Consider the following 23819-nt stretch of genomic DNA (forward strand, 5'->3'; position numbering starts at 1 on the left):
CAGACTGTGTGATACTCTACCCAGTTATCTGGTCTAATGTGTGAGACTGTGTTATACTCTACCCAGTTATCCTGTGTAAGATTTGTCAGACTGTGTGATACTCTACCCAGTTACCTGGTGTTAGCTGTGAGACTGTGTGATACTCTACCCAGTTATCCCGTGTAAGGTGTGAGGCTGTGTGATACTCTACCCAGTTATGCTGTTTAAGGTGAGACTGTGTGATACTCTACCCACTTACCCTGTGTAAGGTGCGAGGCTGTGTGATACTCGACCCATTTATCTGGTGTAAAGTGTGAGACTGTGTGATACTCTACCCAGTTATCTGGTCTAATGTATGAGACTGTGTGATACTCTACCCAGTTACCTGGTGTAAGGTGTGAGACTGTGTGATACTCTACCCAGTTATGCAGTGTAAGGTGTGAGACTGTGTGATACTCTACCTTCTTATCTGGTGTAAGGTGTGAGACTGTGTGATACTCTATCCAGTTATCTGGTGTAAGGTGTGAGACTTTGTGACACTCTACCCAGTTATCTGGTGTAAAGTGTGAGACTGTGTGATACTCTACCCATTCATCTGGTGTAAAGTGTGAGACTGTGTGATACTCTACCCAGTTATCTGGTGTAAGGTGTGTCAGACTGTGTGATACTCTACCCATTTTTCTGGTGTAAATTGTGAGACTGTGTGATACTCTACCCAGTTATCTGGTGTAAAGTGTGAGACTGTGTGATACTCTACCCAGTTATCTGGTGTAAAGTGTGAGACGGTGTGATACTCTACCTACTTATCCTGTGTAAGGTGTGTCAGACTGTGTGATACTCTACCCAGTTATCTGGTCCAATGTGTGAGACTGTGTTATACTCTACCCAGTTATCTGGTGTAAGGTGTGTCAGACTGTGTGATACTCTACCCAGTTACCTGGTGTAAGGTGTGAGACTGTGTGATACTCTACCCAGTTACCTGGTGTAAGGTGTGAGACTGTGTGATACTCTACCCAGTTATGCAGTGTAAGGTGTGAGACTGTGTGACACTCTACCTACTTATCTGGTGTAAGGTGTGAGGCTGTGTGATACTCTACCCAGGTATCTTGTGTAAGGTGTGAGACTGTGTGATACCTTACCCAGTTATCCTGTATAAGGTGTGTCAGACTGTGTGATACTCTACCCCTTTTTGATGTAAAGTGTAAGACTGTGCGATACTCTATCCAGTTATCTCGTGTAAAGTGTGAGACTTTGTGATACTCTACCCAGTTATCTGGTGTAAAGTGTGAGACTGTGTGATACTCTACCTACTTATCCTGTGTAAGGTGTGTCAGACTGTGCGATACTCTACCCAGTTATCTGGTCTAATGTGTGAGACTGTGTTGTACTCTACCCAGTTATCCTGTGTAAGATTTGTCAGACTGTGTGATACTCTACCCAGTTACCTGGTGTTAGCTGTGAGACTGTGTGATACTATACCCAGTTATCCCGTGTAAGGTGTGAGGCTGTGTGATACTCTACCCAGTTATGATGTGTAAGGTGAGACTGTGTGATACTCTACCCACTTAATCTGTGTAAGGTGCGAGGCTGTGTGATACTCGACCCATTTATCTGGTGTAAAGTGTGAGACTGTGTAATACTCTACCCAGTTATCTGGTCTAATGTATGAGACTGTGTGATACTCTACCCAGTTACCTGGTGTACGGTGTGAGACTGTGTGATACTCTACCGAGTTATGCAGTGTAAGGTGTGAGACTGTGTGATACTCAACCTACTTATCTGGTGTAAGGTGTGAGACTGTGTGATACTCTATCCAGTTATCTGGTGTAAGGTGTGAGACTTTGTGACACTCTACCCAGTTATCTGGTGTAAAGTGTGAGACTGTGTGATACTCTACCCATTCATCTGGTGTAAAGTGTGAGACTGTGTGATACTCTACCCAGTTATCTGGTGTAAGGTGTGTCAGACTGTGTGATACTCTACCCATTTTTCTGGTGTAAATTGTGAGACTGTGTGATACTCTACCCAGTTTTCTGGTGTAAAGTGTGAGACTGTGTGATACTCTACCCAGTTATCTGGTGTAAAGTGTGAGACGGTGTGATACTCTACCTACTTATCCTGTGTAAGGTGTGTCAGACTGTGTGATACTCTACCCAGTTATCTGGTCCAATGTGTGAGACTGTGTTATACTCTACCCAGTTATCTGGTGTAAGGTGTGTCAGACTGTGTGATACTCTACCCAGTTACCTGGTGTAAGGGGTGTGAGACTGTGTGATACTCTACCCAGTTACCTGGTGTAAGGTGTGAGACTGTGTGATACTCTACCCAGTTATGCAGTGTAAGGTGTGAGACTGTGTGACACTCTACCTACTTATCTGGTGTAAGGTGTGAGGCTGTGTGATACTCTACCCAGGTATCTCGTGTAAGGTGTGAGACTGTGTGATACCTTACCCAGTTATCCTGTATAAGGTGTGTCAGACTGTGTGATACTCTACCCGTTTTTGATGTAAAGTGTAAGACTGTGCGATACTCTATCCAGTTATCTCGTGTAAAGTGTGAGACTTTGTGATACTCTACCCAGTTATCTGGTGTAAAGTGTGAGACTGTGTGATACTCTACCTACTTATCCTGTGTAAGGTGTGTCAGACTGTGTGATACTCTACCCAGTTATCCTGTGTAAGATTTGTCAGACTGTGTGATACTCTACGCAGTTACCTGGTGTTAGCTGTGAGACTGTGTGATACTCTACCCAGTTATCCCGTGTAAGGTGTGAGGCTGTGTGATACTCTACCCAGTTATGATGTGTAAGGTGAGACTGTGTGATACTCTACCCACTTAATCTGTGTAAGGTGCGAGGCTGTGTGATACTCGACCCATTTATCTGGTGTAAAGTGTGAGACTGTGTGATACTCTACCCAGTTATCTGGTCTAATGTATGAGACTGTGTGATACTCTACCCAGTTACCTGGTGTACGGTGTGAGACTGTGTGATACTCTACCCAGTTATGCAGTGTAAGGTGTGAGACTGTGTGATACTCTACCTACTTATCTGGTGTAAGGTGTGAGACTGTGTGATACTCTATCCAGTTATCTGGTGTAAGGTGTGAGACTGTGTGATACCTTACCCAGTTATCATGTATATGGCGTGTCAGACTGTGTGATACTCTACTCAGTTATCTCTTGTAAAGTGTGAGACTGTGTGATACTCTACCCATTTTTCTGGTGTAAAGTGTGAGACTGTGTGATACTCTACCTACATATCTGGTGTAAGGTGTGAGACTGTGTGATACTCTATCCAGTTATCTGGTGTAAGGTGTGAGACTGTGTGATACCTTACCCAGTTATCATGTATATGGCGTGTCAGACTGTGTGATACTCTACTCAGTTATCTCTTGTAAAGTGTGAGACTGTGTGATACTCTACCCATTTTTCTGGTGTAAAGTGTGAGACTGTGTGATACTCTACCCATTTATCTGGTGTAAGGTGTGAGACTGTGTGATACTCTACCCAGTTATTTGGTGTAAGGTGTTAGGCTGTGTGATACTCTACCCAGTTATCCCGTGTAAGGTGTGAGAGTGTGTGATACTCTACCCAGTTATCCTGTGTAAGATGTGAGACTGTATGATACTCTACCCACTTATCCTGTGTAAGGTGTGAGGTTGTGTGATACTCTACCCATTTGTTTGTTGTAAAGTGTGAGACTGTGTGATACTCTACCCAGTTATCTGGTGTAAAGTGTGAGAGTGTGTGATACTCTACCCAGTTATGCAGTGTAAGGTGTGAGACTGTGTGATACTCTACCCACTTATCCTGTGTAAGGTGCGAGGCTGTGTAATACTCTACCCAGTTATCCCGTGTAAGGTGTGAGACTGTGTGATACTCTACCCAGTTATGCTGTGTAAGGTGTGAGACTGTGTGATACTCTACCCACTTATCCTGTGTAAGGTGCGAGGCTGTGTGATACTCTACCCAGTTATCTGGTGTAAAGTGTGAGACGGTGTGATACTCTACCTACTTATCCTGTGTAAGGTGTGTCAGACTGTGTGATACTCTACCCAGTTATCTGGTCCAATGTGTGAGACTGTGTTATACTCTACCCAGTTATCTGGTGTAAGGTGTGTCAGACTGTGTGATACTCTACCCAGTTACCTGGTGTAAGGTGTGAGACTGTGTGATACTCTACCCAGTTACCTGGTGTAAGGTGTGAGACTGTGTGATACTCTACCCAGTTATGCAGTGTAAGGTGTGAGACTGTGTGACACTCTACCTACTTATCTGGTGTAAGGTGTGAGGCTGTGTGATACTCTACCCAGGTATCTGGTGTAAGGTGTGAGACTGTGTGATACCTTACCCAGTTATCCTGTATAAGGTGTGTCAGACTGTGTGATACTCTACCCAGTTATCTGGTGTAAAGTGTGAGACTCTGTGATACTCTACCCGATTATCAGGCGTAAAGTGTGAGACTTTGTGATACTCTACCCAGTTATCTGGCGTAAAGTGTGAGACTGTGTGATACTCTACCCAGTTATCTGGTGTAAGGTGTGAGGCTGTGTGATACTCTGCCCAGTTATCCTGTGTAAGGTGTGTCAGACTGTGTGATACTCTACCCAGTTATTTGGTGTAAAGTGTGAGGCTGTGTGATACTCTTCCCATCTTTCTAGGTGTAAAGTGTGAGACTGTGTGATACTCTACCCTTTTATCTGGTGTAAAGTGTGAGACTGTGTGATACTCTACCCAGTTATCTGGTGTAAAGTGTGAGGCTGTGTGATACTCTGCCCAGTTATCCTGTGTAAAGTGTGAGACTGTGTGATACTCTACCCAGTTATCCTGTGTAAGGTGTGTCAGACTGTGTGATACTCTACCCCTTTTTGATGTAAAGTGTAAGACTGTGCGATACTCTATCCAGTTATCTCGTGTAAAGTGTGAGACTTTGTGATACTCTACCCAGTTATCTTGTGTAAAGTGTGAGACTGTGTTATACTCTACCTACTTATCCTGTGTAAGGTGTGTCGGACTGTGTGATACTCTACCCAGTTATCCCGTGTAAGGTGTGAGGCTGTGTGATACTCTACCCAGTTATGACGTGTAAGGTGAGACTGTGTGATACTCTACCCACTTAATCTGTGTAAGGTGCGAGGCAGTGTGATACTCGACCCATTTATCTGGTGTAAAGTGTGAGACTGTGTGATACTCTACCCAGTTATCTGGTCTAATGTATGAGACTGTGTGATACTCTACCCAGTTACCTGGTGTACGGTGTGAGACTGTGTGATACTCTACCCAGTTATGCAGTGTAAGGTGTGAGACTGTGTGATACTCTACCTACTTATCTGGTGTAAGGTGTGAGACTGTATGATACTCTATCCAGTTATCTGGTGTAAGGTGTGAGAATGTGTGATACCTTACCCAGTTATCATGTATATGGCGTGTCAGACTGTGTGATACTCTACTCAGTTATCTCTTGTAAAGTGTGAGACTGTGTGATACTCTACCCATTTTTCTGGTGTAAAGTGTGAGACTGTGTGATACTCTACCCATTTATCTGGTGAAAGGTGTGAGACTGTGTGATAATCTACCCAGTTATTTGGTGTAAGGTGTGAGGCTGTGTGATACTCTACCCAGTTATCCCGTGTAAGGTGTGAGACTGTGTGATACTCTACCCAGTTATCCTGTGTAAGGTGTGAGATTGTATGGTACTCTACCCACTTATCCTGTGTAAGTGTGAGGTTGTGTGATACTCTACCCATTTGTCTGTTGTAAAGTGTGAGACTGTGTGATACTCTACCCAGTTATCTGGTGTAAGGTGTGAGAGTGTGTGATACTCTACCCAGTTATGCAGTGTAAGGTGTGTCAGACTGTGTGATACTCTACCCACTTATCCTGTGTAAGGTGCGAGGCTGTGTAATACTCTGCCCAATTATCCCGTGTAAGGTGTGAGACTGTGTGATACTCTACCCAGTTATGCTGTGTAAGGTGTGAGACTGTGTGATACTCTACCCACTTATCCTGTGTAAGGTGTGAGACTGTGTGATACTCGACCCATTTATCTGGTGTAAAGTGTGAGACTGTGTGATACTCTACCAAGTTATCTGGTCTAATGTGTGAGACTGTGTGACACTCTACAAAGTTACCTGATGTAAGGTGTGAGACTGTGTGATACTCTATCCAGTTATCTGGTGTAAAGTGTGAGACTGTGTGATACCTTACCCACTTATCCTGTATAAGGTGTGTCAGACTGTGTGATACTCTACCCAGTAATCTGTTGTAAAGTGTGAGACTGTGTGATACTCTACCCATTTTTCTGGTGTTGTGTAAAGTGTGAGACTGTGTCATACACTGCCCAGTTATCTGGTGTAAGGTGTTAGGCTGTGTGATACTCTACCCAGTTATCCCGTGTAAGGTGTGAGACTGTGTGATACTCTACCCAGTTACCTGGTGTAAGGTGTGAGACTGTGTGATACTCTACCCACTTAACCTGTGTAAGGTGTGAGGCTGTGTGATACTCTACCCAGTTATCTGGTGTAAAGTGTGAGACTGTGGGATACTCTACCCAGTTATCCTGTGTAAGGTGTGAGACTGTGTGATACTCTACCCACTTATCCTGTGCAAGGTGCGAGGCTGTGTAATACTCTACCTACTTATCCTGTGTAAGGTGTGAGACTGTGTGATACTCTACCCAGTTATGCTGTGTAAGGTGTAAGACTGTGTGATACTCTACCCACTTATCCTGTGTAAGGTGCGAGGCTGTGTGATACGCGACCCATTTATCTGGTGTAAAGTGTGAGACTGTGTGATACTCTACCCAGTTATCCCGTGTAAGGTGTGAGACTGTGTGATACTCTACCCAGTTATCCTGTGTAAGGTGTGAGACTGTATGATACTCTACCCACTTATCCTGTGTAAGGTGTGAGGTTGTGTGATACTCTACCCATTTATCTGTTGTAAAGTGTGAGACTGTGTGATACTCTACCCAGTTATCTGGTGTAAGGTGTGAGACTGTGTGATACTCTACCCAGTTATCCCGTGTAAGGTGTGAGACTGTGTGATACTCTACCCAGTTGTGCTGTGTAATGTGTGAGACTGTGTGATACTCTACCCACTTATCCTGTGTAAGGTGCGAGGCTGTGTGATACTCTACCCAGTTGTCTGGTCTAATGTATGAGGCTGTGTGATACTCTACCCAGTTACCTGGTGTAAGGTGTGAGGCTGTGTGATACTCTACCCAGTTATGCAGTGTAAAGTGTGAGACTGTATGACACTCTACCCACTTATCTGGTGTAAGGTGTGAGACTGTGTGACACTCTATCCAGTTATCTGGTGTAAGGTGTGAGACTGTGTGATACCTTACCCAGTTATCCTGTATAAGGTGTGTCAGACTGTGTGATACTCTACCCAGTAATCTGTTGTAAAGTGTGAGACTGTGTGATACTCTACCCATTTTTCTGGTGTAAAGTGTGAGACTGTGTCATACTCTACCCATTTATCTGGTGTAAAGTATGAGACTGTGTGATACTCTACCCAGTTATCCCGTATAAGGTGTCTGGCTGTGTGATACTCTACCCAGTTATCCCGTGTAAGGTGTGAGACTGTGTGATATTCTACCCACTTATCCTGTGTAAGGTGTGAGACTGTGTGATACTCTACCCACTTATCCTGTGTAAGGTGTGAGGCTGTGTGATACTCTACCCAGTTATCTGGTGTAAAGTGTGAGACTGTGTGATACTCTACCCAGCTATCTGGTGTAAGGTGTGAGGCTTTGTGATACTCTACACAGTTATCCTGTGTAAGGTGTGAGACTGTGTGATACTCTACCCAGTAATCTGGTGTAAGGTGTGAGGCTTTGTGATACTCTTCCCACTTATCCTGTGTAAGGTGTGAGACTTTGTGATACTCTACCCAGTTATCTGGTGTAAGGCTTGAGACTGTGTGATACCCTACCCAGTTATTTGGTGTAACGTGTGAGACTTTGTTATACTCTACCCATTTATCCTGTGTAAGGTGTGAGACTGTGTGATACTGTACCCATTTATTCGGTGTAAAGTGTGAGCATGGTGGATACTCTACTCAGTTATCTGGTGTAAAGTGTGATACTCTAACCAGTTATCTGGTGTAAAGTGTGAGACGGTGTGATACTCTACCCAGTTATCCTGTGTAAGGTGTGAGACTGTGTGATACTCTACCCAGTTATCCTGTGTAAGGTGCGAGGCTGTGTAATACTCTACCTACTTATCCTGTGTAAGGTGTGAGACTGTGTGATACTCTACCCAGTTATGCTGTGTAAGGTGTAAGACTGTGTGATACTCTACCCACTTATCCTGTGTAATGTGCGAGGCTGTGTGATACTCGACCCATTTATCTGGTGTAAAGTGTGAGACTGTGTGATACTCTACCCAGTTATTCGGTGTAACGTGTGAGACTGTGTGACACTCTACCTACTTATCTGGTGTAAGGTGTGACACTGTGTGATACTCTATCCAGTTATCTGGTGTAAGGTGTGAGACTGTGTGATACTCTACCCAGTTATCCTGTATAAGGTGTGTCAGACTGTGTGATACTCTACCCAGTTATCTGTTGTAAAGTGTGAGACTGTGTGATACTCTACCCATTTTTCTGGTGTAAAGTGTGAGACTGTGTCATACTCTACCCGTTTATCTGGTGTAAAGTGTGAGACTGTGTGATACTCTACCCAGTTTTCTGGTGTAAGGTGTATGGCTGTGTGATACTCTACCCAGTTATCCCGTGTAAGGTGTGAGACTGTGTGATACTCTACCCAGTTATCCTGTGTAATGTGTGAGACTGTGTGATACTCTACCCACTTATCCTGTGTAAGGTGTGAGACTTTGTGATACTCTACCCAGTTATCTGGTGTAAGGCCTGAGACTGTGTGATACCCTACCCAGTTATTTGGTGTAACGTGTGAGACTGTGTTATACTCTACCCATTTATCCTGTGTAAGGTGTGAGACTGTGTGATACTCTACCCAGTAATCTGGTGGAAGGTGTGAGACAGTGTGATACTGTACCCATTTATTCGGTGTAAAGTGTGAGCATGGTGGATACTCTACTCAGTTATCTGGTGTAAAGTGTGATACTCTAAGCAGTTATCTGGTGTAAAGTGTGAGACTGTGTGATACTCTACCCACTTATCCTGTGTAAGGTGTGAGACTGTGTGATACTCTACCCAGTTATTCTGTGTAATGTGTGAGACTGTGTGATACTCTACCCATTTGTCCTGTGTAAGGTGTGAGACTGTGTGATACCCTACCCACTTATCCTGTGTAAGGTGTGAGACTGTGTGATACTCTACCCAGTTATCTGGTGTAAGGCTTGAGACTGTGTGATACCTTACCAAGTTATCCGGTGTAACGTGTTAGACAGTGTGATACTCTACCCATTTTTACTGTGTAAGGTGTGAGACTGTGTGATACTCTACCCACTTATCCTGTGTATGGTGTGAGACTGTGTGATACTCTACCCACTTATCCTGTGTAAGGTGTGAGACTGTGTGATACTCTACCCATTTGTCCTGTGTAAGGTGTGAGACTGTGTGATACCCTACCCATTTATCTGGTGTAAGGTGTGAGACTTTGTGATACTCTACCCAGTTATCTGGTGTAAGGTGTGAGACTGTGTGATACCCTACCCAGTTATTTGGTGTAAGGTGTGAGACAGTGTGATACTGTACCCATTTATTCGGTGTAAAGTGTGAGCATGGTGGATACTCTACTCAGTTATCTGGTGTAAAGTGTGAGACGGTGTGATACTCTACCCACTTATCCTGTGTAAGGTGTGAGACTGTGTGATACTCTACCCAGTTATCCTGTGTAAGGTGTGAGACTGTGTGATACTCTACCCATTTGTCCTGTGTAAGGTGTGAGACTGTGTGATACTCTACCCAGTTATTCTGTGTAAGGTGTGAGACTGTGTGATACTCTACCCATTTGTCCTGTGTAAGGTGTAAGACTGTGTGATACTCTACCCAGTTATCTTGTGTAAGGTGTGAGACTATGTGATACCCTACCCACTTATCCTGTGTAAGGCTTGAGACTGTGTGATACTCTACCCAGTTATTCGGTGTAACGTGTGAGACTGTGTGATACTCTACCCAGTTATCTGGTGTAAGGTGTGAGACTGTGTGATACCTTACCCAGTTATCCGGTGTAACGTGTGAGACAGTGTGATACTCTACCCATTTATCCTGTGTGAGGTGTGAGACTGTGTGATACTCTACCCATTTATCCTGTGTAAGGTGTGAGACTGTGTGATACTCTACCCAGTTATCTGGTGTAAGGTGTGAGACAGTGTGATACTCTACCCATTTATCCTGTGTAAAGTGTGAGACTGTGTGATACTCTACCCAGTTATCCGTGTGTGTGATACTAAAGTGTGAGACTGTGTGATACTCTACCCAGTTATCTGTAAGGTGTGAGTGTAAAGTGTGAGACTGTGTGATACTCTACCCTGGTGTGAGACTGTGTGATACTCTACCCACTTATCCTGTGAGGTGTGAGTGTGTGTAAGGTGTGAGACTGTGTGATACTCTACCCAGTTATCCTGTGTAAGGTGTGAGACAGTGTGATACTGTGATACTCTACCCTCAGTTATCTGGTGGTGTAAGGTGTGAGACGGTGTGATACTCTACCCTGTGTTATCCGGTGTAAAGTGTGAGACTCTGTGATACTGTAGGTGTGAGACGGTGTGATATCTACCCTGTTATCCAGTGTGTAAAGTGTGAGACTGTGTGATACTCTACCCAGTTATCCTGTGTAAGGTGTGAGACTGTGTGATACTCTACCCTGTTATCCGGTGTAAGAGTGTGAGACTGTGTGATACTCTACCCACTTATCAAGTGTAAAGTGTGAGACTGTGTGATACTCTAACCTGTGATCCGGTGTAAAGTGTGAGAATTTCTGACACACTACCCACTTATCAAGTGCAAAGTGTGAGACTGTGTGATACTCTAACCTGTAATCTGGTGTAAAGTGTGAGACTGTGTGATACTCTACCCTGTTATCCAGTGAAAGGTGATCTTGCTGAGGAAGGCTGCTGTTGTCTCTGGACAAGGTTCCTGGAACATAAAAGCAGCGTCCAGTAACACACTGCCTGGCCAGCTTTAAAACCTTAAAGAACAAATAGTGTTCAACACTGGTTCTACGTTAACCTTGCCGCTCACATGAAATGGCCAAATACAAAACACGTCGTACGAAAGCTACAATGTTCTGTATGGTTACAGGACCAAGAAACGTTGTTAGTAGAAACTTCGAGAAAATAAGGGAAACATGTGCCCCATTGGACGGCCAGAGTACACGTGTAAATAGGGTATGTAAATGATACGGACAGCATGTGAGACAATCCAACTGACAAAAACACACAACTGAAATGCTACGACTGATAGCCGTTCACCAAGATGGGAGCCATCCATGCCCACATTGCTAGAATCTTTGGTTCTCCCGTGTTGCTAGAGCTCATCTGTTCGGAAAGGCGCCATACAGGCCAGAACTAAGCAGCCCCAGAGTAACCACGTCCAATGAAAACCGTTCCGTACTCTGCATCTCTGGAGCTGATTCCTGACAGTGACGTCATCGTTAAGGAATGCTTTAGGGCATGTGATTAGTTGACGGAAAATGGCCAGACAATTCTGCACTCACCAAATTAGGGCTTACAACCGTCACATATTGTCGTTACATATTGAGATGTGCCCGAATTGTAAGTCGCTGGCTAGGACGTGACTGACAGAAGGTCGTATTCACGACGCCTGTTCGGAGTTAAGTACATGGCAGCGTGCCCTAGTCGTGTTTATGGCGCATATAGGCCGAAGGGGATGTCCCAATCAGGAAGTCGTATCGTATGGTGTGGGGAGGAAGTTGTTGGCAGCAGAGGGCCTAATTGGCAATTATTTACGGAAATGTGACTGCTCAACATTACATACATGACATGTCCAAATATCGTACCACTGCAATAGATGCCATGTGGTCTTTGTCAGCTATATACTGCCTGATCCAATGCACTCCGAATAGCAGAGAACATATTTGCAGCAAGCAACGTCAACGGGTTTGGCGTGCCCTGCAAAGCGTACACAACAACGCATAGAGTTTGGGTACTTATCACATAAGTGAGTGGTGCTTGATTAATGGTCTCTTGTATAAATCACTTATAGTTGACACTTGGGACAGATCTGACCTTTCCGCCAAAATTCAAGTGTTGGGGAGCCTCTAGATGAATCCGGACACGAAGGGCATTTCCGACAGATGATGCTCCTACTACCCTCTTCCTGAATCCTCAGGGGCGGTGGGGTAGCCTAGTGGTTAAAGCGTCCGCTCGTCACGCCGAAGACCCGGGTTCGATTCCCCACATGGGCACAATACGTGAAGCCCATTTCTGGTGTCCCCCGCAGTGAAATTGGTGAAATATTGCTAAAAACGGCGTAAAACCATACTCACTCACTGTATCCTCAATTGAAACTAGATCAACCACTCTGGGCATTTGTGACAGTCCTTACCCTTTTTCCTTTCTTCTTGCGAACAGGGAGCCTGTCGGCGAACAGGTGAAGAACAAACTGGCAGAAGAGGATAGCAAAACTGGTGAAGAACAGCATCAGTTTGGCAACGGGATGCTTTGCCTGTCAACCAAATTTACACAATATCATGGTCGACTTTGTAATATGAAAAAAGATGTCAGAGAAGGTATTTGTCATAGATTATACTGAGGGCACCTAAATCTTATCGAAAACGCCAAGATCACATTGACAACACAAGGGTTATACTGAGGGCACCTAAATATTAATGGAAACACCCACATCACATACTGAGGGCACCTAAATCTTACCGGAAACGCCTAAGATCACATTGACAACACAAGGGTTATACTGATCCGAAATCTTACCGGGGCACACCTAAATCTTACCGGCACCTAAATCTTACCGGAGACGCCAAGATCACATTGACAACACAAGGGTTATACTGAGGGCACCTAAATCTTACCGGAAACGCCAAGGTCACACTGTCAACATCCAAGTCACATTGAGGACACTATGTAGTATAGTTGAACTCACCCACTGAATGATGTAAGTGTAGAAGGGGACGATGTTGCAGAAAACAATGAGAAACCAGAAGATGAACAAGATACAGGAACTGGTCAGTCCCTTCCTCCGTGATTGTAGAGTAAGGTACATGCACAGCATCTGCAACTCAGAACACATTGCTATTGCATTACAGCACACACGAAACCTACAAAACAACATATATATCACACCTGCAACACAGAAAACTTTGCTCTTGCATTACAACACACAATAAACCTACAATACAACGTATATATTACACCTGCTTTATAGTGTGCATTACATATCCAGAACATCGCAGAGCCCATGCATTATCTCACAGAGAGGCCACATTGATTGTCGATTCAACAGCTTTCTATTTCAACAACATTGAAATGGGTAACATCGATATCACAACAATACATACTACCTGACCTACAAGTACTTACAAAAGACAGCATCTTCAGGATGTGGGCGTGGTAGGAAGCTGGGGATGAGGTAGACCTAAAGATCGAAGCCGCTATGGCGAAATCAACAAATGCCATTAGCGCCAGAAGAGCGCTAACAATCTGAAACAAACAACCATACATGTGCCTATGCTGTATAAGGTAGTGTTTGTTTGTTTGTTGTTTAACGCCACACTCAGAAATAATCAAGCTATTATGCGGCGGTCTGTAAATAACCCAGTCTGGACCAGACAATCCAGTGATCAACATCATGATCTGCACAACTGATATACGATGACATGTGTCTACCAAGACAGCGAGTCTGACCACCCGATCCCGTTAGTCGCCTCTTTCGATAAACATGGGTTGCTGAAGGTCTTCAAGGGTGCTTTCATAAAGACCATGCGTTGTATTGAGTCTTCACACTGTCCGCAAAGTTGTTGGTGCGTTTGACTAGGCAGCGCGTCCTGGGGAAAAGTCCCACACGCTGTCTGGCGGCATTCACAAGAACCATGGCCCCGTTTCACAAAGCTCTCTTAAGCCTAAGATCTCGTAACTTTTCTCGTAGCATTCGTACCTCCTATACTGTAACATTGACTTCCGATAGTCGTAGCGCTACGAGAGCTTTGTGAAACGGGGCCAAGAACATTCACGTGGGCGTCTCCAACACTGACGATGGGGAGCGAGTGGGAGAAGAGTTCTCTTCACCGTCTACAATTGCACACGTGAACATTACATGTGTTTTGTATCGTTTGGGGGGAAGGGGGCGTGTTATGTTTTACCCTGCCCTTCATGATCCCACGATTTGGAAGCGCCTGAGATGAAATGGAGCAAAGATTACGACGTCGTCCAAATCCTTCCTCGACCTTGTGGCCTCAGTGGTGCCAGGCTTCTGTCAGCCACAAGATGGACACACTCGCTGCTGACCGTGTGAACGTGTGTTGTGGCTCATTTGCGTATGACAGTTGCACTGTTCTTATAAACTGTAGTCATACCTAGAAACATTGTCTTTACATTTTCTTCTTCTAAAACAGTTTGATTCTGTTTGCTCTTTGTCAGTCACAATATACCCGTGAAGATCAGGGTTACAATTGGACTTCAGCAACCCATGCTTGTCGTAAGAGGCGACTAAAGGGATCGGGTGGTTAGGCTAGCTGATTTGGTTGACACATGTCAGCGTATCCAAGTTGCGTTGATTGATGCTCATGTTGAGTCCTAGATTGTCTGGTCCAGACTCGATTCTTTACAGACCGCCACCAACTCTTTGAGAGGCATATGGTAGTTGGAATACTGACAAAGAATAACACAGTTTGGCACAGTGATGTATCTGAGAGCCCTGAAATGTTTCCGCATTGTAATTTTAAATTAACGATTTCTTGTGAAACATATTTAACTCATATTACTGTATCAAAATATAGATCTTGTTAATCACGATTTAGCTTAAATTCCCATAGTTTAGAAATTGAAAGAGGTCGTTGCTCATGCATTCCCCGGGAACAAGGAAAATGCAAAATGTGTAATTTAAATGTATTTGAAAATGAATATCATTTCTTACTAATCTCTCCATCCTACATTGAATTAAGACGTAAATATCTGTTGTTGCAATTCTCTGTTTTCCCAATACACTAAAATCTAATTCGTTGCTATCATCCAAATATGTAGATATTGCCTTGAATACTGCTAAGTATTTGTTTTTGCATTCGAAAAAAGGAAATCAATTTTGGAGGATTATTTACGGACCACCGTCATATAACTGAAATATTGCTGAGTGGAACAACAAACCAACCAACCAACCACTCCGTCAGTTGAGTTGTTTATAGATTACTTGCAATATGATCTTTAGAACATGGTGATTACTGGAGAAATGGCTCTGCGATGATATGTGTTCCCGCGAAAGATTCAATTCCTGAGAAATTCCATACATTTACGGTTTTCGATCTTATTTCGTTTGTTTGGTGAAATCCGTGATGTGCTACATGATTAAAAGCATTTAAGGCGTTTTCAAAATATATTCACATAACCTCTTTGTTAAGTACTCAAAAACAAGTTTAACAACAACAAATGCACATTTATTGAAGTCTGTTGCAATATTTCTAAAGCGTAACTTGCCTGCAAAATGTCCTAATTACAATGTTTTATCTGTCCATCCGCAAAATATTGTTTTTACTCTTGGCCATGTGGCCTCAAATACTGAAATAAATTTCTTCTTCTTCTTAAAAAAACAACCAAAAAAACAAACCACTCCGTCGCAATAAACTTTGCGTTTGAGTATAATAACACATAATAAGACATCTGTGATTGTTTCTGTTCGTGCCTACTATTTTTGTGAGGGTGAGAGTCGACATCTTCTGGGGGCAGGGCTGTCGTCTGTGGAGGTGGACCAGGAATACAGGGAGAGTCAGCCACAGCCAGCCACACGGCACCCACACCAGCACTGTGTGATGGAAGCATGGTGGGAACTCTGGCCACGTGTTGTTCAACAGCAGGTCAACGTCCTGGAATACAGAATATATTTTTGAAAGGAGGTCGGGGTGCGTTAAGGAGTGGGGGCTATTATATAAAATGAGGTGGAGCAACACGGCACCCACACCAGCACCGTGTGGTGGAAACATGGGGGGAGCTCTGTCAAACACATCCACATCCTTGAATACAAAACCTTACCCTACCTACAACCCTTGATCCACATTAAGCTAAAAGGAAAATCTGTATGGATACTCCCCATCAAAAGTTTAGACTCACTAGTGTAAATGTAGCAACTTACTTAAGTCAACTGTTCTAAACTTGATTTTGCAAAATATTCCATTCAGTTTAAAAGTACTGTTTACACATGAACTACAGTATTGTAAAACAAATTCGTAACGTTGAAAACATTATTGTCAAGAGTTCATTAAAAATTGGCGAATTCTTAACAAAACTGTACGCCAAAACGCAGCTGTTCACATGAACGATATTTACACATGCTGTTTAGCAATTTGATGCATGATCCTCGTACAATTCATCTGCATAAACCTTGCAGTTGGTTCCCCCAAGTTAATCAATCATTGATGTAACCACATATATATACATAACATATAGTGAGTGCTTTAGGTGAGTTTAAACTTTTTATGGGTAGTATAGGTGGTAGCCTTGGCGACATTTTGCTAAGAATAGGTTGAAATAGAACCTTGGCCCAGGCATTTATACAGTACAATGTACACATTGCTTCCACTTAACCCATCAGAAATAATCCCTGGATTCTAAACAAACCAAACTATGTAGCCTAAACTACTACAGGGAAGACGTAGAGAGGCAAAATGACGTGCTGATGGATGGGTATTGTGATGCTTACGAAATCCTTAGCGATAGAAATATAGTTACCGTCAAGAAAGCTGTTAGGAACCCTCTCGGTACTTGCGTGGTATAACTTAAGTAGATCTCTAGGTACAGGAATATGATGAGGCCCCCTTACCCCACTCGGTACAAGTGTGACAAATCTGATTCAACTCTGTCGGTACACTTATTATACAGAACTGTAGTAACCCTCTTGGTTCATGAAGTTTTTATCAAACTTCAAGCTACAAGTTTGATAAGGCTGTAGCAACCCTATCGGTACAAGTATTATACTTAACTGTTGTAACCCTTCTGGTACACGGATGTTAGATCTGTATCCATGCTCTAGCTACAAGTGTGATACGATTGTAATAGCTTTCTTGGTACCATTTCAGTAACCCTCTCGGAACAATAGCTGTACATTAGTGTAGGACCATGAAAACAGAGGTCTCACGTACTGGGGTCATAGTACTTGTCATTGTGTGTGTGGTCATGCTACAAGGAAACCTGAACGTACTAGGGGTCATAGTACTTGTCATTGTGTGTGATCATGTTACAAGAGTACCTGAACGTACTGGGGTCATAGTACTTGTCATTGTGTGTGATCATGTTACAAGAATACCTGAACGTACTGGGGTCATAGTACTTGTCATTGTGTTTGTAATCATGTTACAAGGATACCTGAACGTACTGGGGTCATAGTACTTGTCATTGTGTTTGTAATCATGTTACAAGGATACCTGAACGTACTGGAGTCATAGTACTAGTCACTATATGTGATCATGTTACAAGGATACCTGAACGTACTGGGGTCATAGTACTTGTCATTGTGTTTGTAATCATGTTACAAGGATACCTGAACGTACTGGGGTCATAGTACTTGTCATTGTGTGTGTGATCATGTTACAAGGCTACCTGAACGTACTGGGGTCATAGCTTGTCATTGTGTTTGTAATCATGTTACAAGGATACCTGAACGTATGGGGTCATAGTACTTGTCATTATATGTGTAATCATGTTACAAGGATACCTGAACGTAAGGGGTCATAGTACTTGTCACTATATGTGATCATGTTACAAGGATACCTGAACGTAACAAGGGGGTCATAGTACTTGTCATTGTGTGTGTAATCATGTTACAATGATACCTGAACGTACTGGGGTCATAGTACTTGTCATCATTGTATATGTAATCATGTTACAAGGCTACCTGAACGTACTGGGGTCCTATTGTGTAATACTAGTCACTATATGTAATCATGTTACAAGGATACCTGAACGTACTGGGGTCATAGTACTTGTCATTGTGTTTGTAATCATGTTACAAGGATACCTGAACGTACTGGGGTCATAGTACTTGTCACTATATGTAATCATGTTACAAGGATACCTGAACGTACTGGGGCCATAGTACTTGTCACTATATGTAATCATGTTACAAGGATACCTGAACGTACTGGGGTCACAGTACTTGTCACTATATGTAATCATGTTACAAGGATACCTGAACGTAAGGGGTCATAGTACTTGTCACTATATGTAATCATGTTACAAGGATACCTGAACGTAAGGGGTCATAGTACTTGTCATTGTGTGTGTAATCATGTCACAAGGCTACCTGAACGTACTGGGGTCACAGTACTTGTCACTATATGTAATCATGTTACTAGGATACCTGAACGTAAGGGGTCATAGTACTTGTCACTATATGTAATCATGTTACAAGAATACCTGAACGTACTGGAGTCATAGTACTTGTCATTGTGTGTGTAATCATGTCACAAGGATACCTGAACGTACTGGGGTCACAGTACTTGTCACTATATGTAATCATGTCACAAGGATACCTGAACGTAAGGGGTCATAGTACTTGTCATTGTGTGTGATCATGTTACAAGGATACCTGAACGTAAGGTGTCATAGTACTTGTCATTGTGTTTGTAATCATGTCACAAGGATACCTGGGACTCCCTTCACGAAGCAACCTTTACTGAGGTTAACCTTAACTCCCATTCTTCAACATTACACTAAGGTTACCTTAGTGACTTACAATCACCTTAGTGCTTTGTGAAAGGAAGCACTAAGCGTACTGGGGTCATAGTACTTGTCACTATATGTAATCATGTTACAAGGATACCTGAACGTAAGGGGTCACAGTACTTCTCATTATATGTAATCATGTTACAAGGATACCTGAACGTACTGGGGTCACAGTACTTGTCACTATATGTGATCATGTTACAAGGATACCTTAACGTACTGGGGTCATAGTACTTGTCATTGTGTTTGTAGTCATGTTACAAGGATACCTGAACGTACTGGAGTCATAGTACTAGTCACTATATGTGATCATGTTACAAGGCTACCTGAACGTACTGGGTTCATAGTACCTGTCATTGTGTTTGTAATCATGTTACAAGGATACCTGAATGTACTGGAGTCATAGTACTTGTCATTGAGTTTGTAATCATGTTACAAGGATACCTGAACGTACTAGAGTCATAGTACTAGTCACTATATGTGATCATGTTACAAGGATACCTGAACGTACTGGAGTCATAGCACTTGTCATTGTGTGTGATCATGTTACAAGGCTACCTGAACGTACTGGGGTCATAGTACTAGTCACTATATGTGATCATGTTACAAGGATACCTGAACGTACTGGAGTCATAGTACTTGTCATTGTGTGTAATCATGTTACAAGGCTACCTGAACGTACTGGAGTCATAGTACTTGTCATTGTGTGTGTAATCATGTTACAAGGCTACCTGAACGTACTGGGGTCATAGTACTAGTCACTATATGTGATCATGTTACAAGGATACCTGAACGTACTGGAGTCATAGTACTTGTCATTGTGTGTAATCATGTTACAAGGCTACCTGAACGTACTGGGGTCATAGTACTTGTCATTGTGTGTGATCATGTTACAAGGCTACCTGAACGTACTGGGGTCACATTACTTGTCATTGTGTTTGTAATCATGTTACAAGGATACCTGAACGTACTGGGGTCACAGTACTTGTCATTGTGTTTGTAATCATGTTACAAGGATAACTGAACGTTCTGGGGTCATAGTACTTGTCATTGTGTGTGATCATGTTACAAGGATACCTGAACGTACTGGAGTCATAGTACTTGTCATTGTGTGTGTAATCATGTCACAAGGATACCTGAACGTAAGGGGTCATAGTACTTGTCACTATATGTGATCATGTTACAAGGATACCTGAACGTAAGGGGTCATAGTACTTGTCACTATATGTAATCATGTTACAAGGATACCTGAACGTAAGGGGTCATAGTACTTGTCATTGTGTTTGTAATCACGTCACAAGGATACCTGAACGTACTGGGTTTCACAGTACTTGTCACTATATGTAATCATGTTACAAGGATACCTGAACGTAAGGGGTCCTAGTACTAGTCACTATATGTAATCATGTTACAAGGATACCTGAACGTAAGGGGTCATAGTACTTGTCATTGTGTGTGTAATCATGTCACAAGGATACCTGAACGTACTGGGGTCACAGTACTTGTCACTATATGTAATCATGTCACAAGGATACCTGAACGTAAGGGGTCATAGTACTTGTCACTATATGTTATCATGTTACAAGGATACCTGAACGTACTGGGGTCATAGTACTTGTCACTATATGTAATCATGTTACAAGGATACCTGAACGTAAGTGGTCACAGTACTTGTCACTATATGTAATCATGTTACAAGGATACCTGAACGTAAGGGGTCATAGTACTTGTCACTATATGTAATCATGTTACAAGGATACCTGAACGTAAGGGGTCATAGTACTTGTCATTGTGTGTGTAATCATGTCACAAGGATACCTGAACGTACTGGGGTCACAGTACTTGTCACTATATGTAATCATGTCACAAGGATACCTGAACGTAAGGGGTCATAGTACTTGTCATTGTGTGTGATCATGTTACAAGGATACCTGAACGTAAGGGGTCATAGTACTTGTCATTGTGTTTGTAATCATGTCACAAGGATACCTGAACGTACTGGGGTCACAGTACTTGTCACTATATGTAATCATGTTACAAGGATACCTGAACGTAAGGGGTCATAGTACTTGTCACTATATGTTATCATGTTACAAGGATACCTGAACGTACTGGGGTCATAGTACTTGTCACTATATGTAATCATGTTACAAGGATACCTGAACGTAAGTGGTCACAGTACTTGTCACTATATGTAATCATGTTACAAGGATACCTGAACGTAAGGGGTCATAGTACTTGTCACTATATGTAATCATGTTACAAGGATACCTGAACGTAAGGGGTCATAGTACTTGTCATTGTGTTTGTAATCATGTCACAAGGATACCTGAACGTACTGGGGTCACAGTACTTGTCACTATATGTAATCATGTCACAAGGATACCTGAACGTAAGGGGTCATAGTACATGTCATTGTGTGTGATCATGTTACAAGGATACCTGAACGTACTGGGGTCATAGTACTTGTCATTGTGTTTGTAATCATGTCACAAGGATACCTGGGGCTCCCTTCACGAAGCAACCTTTACTGAGGTTTACCTTAACTCCCATTCTTCAACATTGCACTAAGGTTACCTTAGTGACTTACAATCACCTTAGTGCTTTGTGAAAGGAAGCACTAAGCGTACTGGGGTCATAGTACTTGTCACTATATGTAATCATGTTACAAGGATACCTGAACGTATGACGGAATGACAAACTCACGAGTATTTGAGATCCTCCACAAAACTGTAATACACTTTGCTCCATTGACCTCCGTGGTGGACTAACACACTGAACTTGATGGACTCTCTCACGTGCTCCGACCTGTTGGCTTGTGTGCTTGTGCCGTTATGTTTAATAATTTCACACGCAACACCTAAGAATCATTTCTTCTGTTCTTCACCGGCGTTTAAACATAATTTGAAGACAGTATTATCAGTCAGTGTATTATCTTGACATTCAGGCCAAGACACACCATTGTTTATCAACGATGACCTCTGACACTCATATAGAGATACGTCGCTTGCTACAATATGTTCCTAAACGTGTTAACATACACCTGAGTAACGCTCGTGTCACGCAGGACATACTTCACACATCGGCTTATTCAGTCAGTTCGGTTAAAGCGTTGGCTCGTCACGACGAAGACCAGGCTTCGATTCCCCACATGGATACAATGTGTGAAGCCCATTTCTGGTGTCCCCCCGCCGTGATATTGCTGGAATATTGCTAAAGGTGGCGTAAATCATACTTACTCACTCACTCACTCAGTTCACGTGAAAGTGCGGAGACAATATTTTCTTGGAATGACAATAAATTATATATCGGTACTACAAACTTTGAAATGAAGCCATCAAATAATGGGTTAGGTAATGTATCCCGTTACTAGAGGAGAATACCATACAAAGGAGAAGGTTTAAAATACTCCTTGCTTTTCCACAGATAAAGCAGATCGATTTTAGCGTTTGTCTTCAAAATAACAATTCAAAACAAACTACTAAACGCCCGAAGGCGCGAGTCTGTTGTCACACAGTCATAAACACTACGCTATTCATGTCGGGACGTATAAAATTAATGTCGCCAGAAACCCGAGGTGATGCAGGTCTGATACCTTTACCCTTTCTCAGTGAAACCCACGAACACACAGGAGCGAAATTGGGATTCGAACCCAAACTGATGCATATCGCCTTAACAGTTGATAAACTGTTTAAAATATTACACAAAGAACTTCCTTTGGGAACGTTTGATAAATATCTGGATAGCATTCGTATCTTAAATGTTAGTCTGTCTCAAAGTCCCTTGTTACGACGTAAATTGTAATAAAAACGCAAATTGTAATACTTGCAGCAAATTGTAATAAACTTGACGTAAATTGTAATAAAAACGTAAATTGTAATAAAAATTGACGTAAATTGTAATACGCAAATTGTAATAAAAATTGACGTAAATTGTAATAATTTTCGTTGCGGTAAAATGTAATAAATATTTACGTAAATTGTAATAATAGTTTTAATCACTCGTAAATACACGGGTGTTTGTTTTTCGTTGCATTTCATACATCAAATAAGCTTGTTAGGGCGATAACTCAAGAAAGAAATGATGGATTTTGTTCAAATTTGGTACCAAGGTATATTGGCGAGATTCACCGACACAAGTGAAATGGAGTGACCTTGAGATAATTTTCAAGGTCACAGCAAAAATCTGAGGGTTTTGCCAATATAAAGATTGTTAGCGCGATAACCCAAGAAAGAATTGACAAATATTAGCTAAATGACGAAAATGATATTCGTCCTGATATATAATCGATATAAGATCTCTTACTGTCCTCTGTATCATGTCTTTTCGCAAATATCTTTTGAGGTTTTGATATGTATAAATATAAAGTGGGGGTGGGGTGGGGGTGGGTTTCTAACGGGTATATCAAATCAAATCAAATCAAATTAGACATTTGTATAGCGCTACATATCCAGAGTCCTGCTCATGTGCGCTTAGTCGAATGCTCGTTTGAAGAGGATGGTTTTGCGACAAGATCGGAAACTGTTGGTATTTTCCGATTTTCTGACATTTTCAGGTAATCAATTCCAGAGTACAGCACCCGGTCTGCTAAATGATCTGTCTCCGTATGTTGTGGTTCGGACAAATGGAATAGCCTAGCTGACTAGCAATGAAATGCATCACAAATTAAACTTCAGGAAACAAAATAAAGCAAGAAACATGTTTGTATGTTTGAGATTGGTAGAGGTCGGCTAGAATCAAACTTAGATATTAAACTGCACAAAAGGCAATTTGAAACTACAATCGCTTGTTCAAATGACTCCCCCTTCGGTTTACTGAAAGAACTCGAGTAAGAAATGATGGATTTTGTTCAAATTTGGTACCAAGGTTTATTGACGAGATTTACCGACACCACTTGAATTTAGTGACCTTGAGGTCATTTAAAGGTCACAGCGAAGGTGTAAATGTTTTGCACATGCCAAGCTTGGTAGCCGCGAAATTAGGAAAGTATTAATAGATTTTGATCCA

General features: G+C 42.4%; 1 protein-coding gene across 1 annotated transcript in view; it reads right to left on the bottom strand.

Annotated features, from left to right (window-relative positions):
* LOC124280110 (multidrug resistance-associated protein 1-like) overlaps window positions 1–21698 on the bottom strand; it is an 82350-nt gene extending 60652 nt beyond the window's left edge. Inside the window, 6 exon segments of the mRNA XM_046716002.1 lie at window positions 10985–11046; window positions 12478–12597; window positions 13030–13158; window positions 13467–13586; window positions 15782–15958; window positions 21519–21698. Coding sequence (XP_046571958.1) covers window positions 10985–11046; window positions 12478–12597; window positions 13030–13158; window positions 13467–13586; window positions 15782–15958; window positions 21519–21563 — 653 coding nt within the window. The 5' untranslated portion in view covers window positions 21564–21698.
* Window positions 21699–23819: the final 2121 nt, after the last annotated feature.

Source organism: Haliotis rubra, unplaced genomic scaffold, assembly GCF_003918875.1.
Source record: "Haliotis rubra isolate DU_JTF1 unplaced genomic scaffold, ASM391887v1 Scf1072, whole genome shotgun sequence".
Classification (NCBI taxonomy): domain Eukaryota; kingdom Metazoa; phylum Mollusca; class Gastropoda; order Lepetellida; family Haliotidae; genus Haliotis; species Haliotis rubra.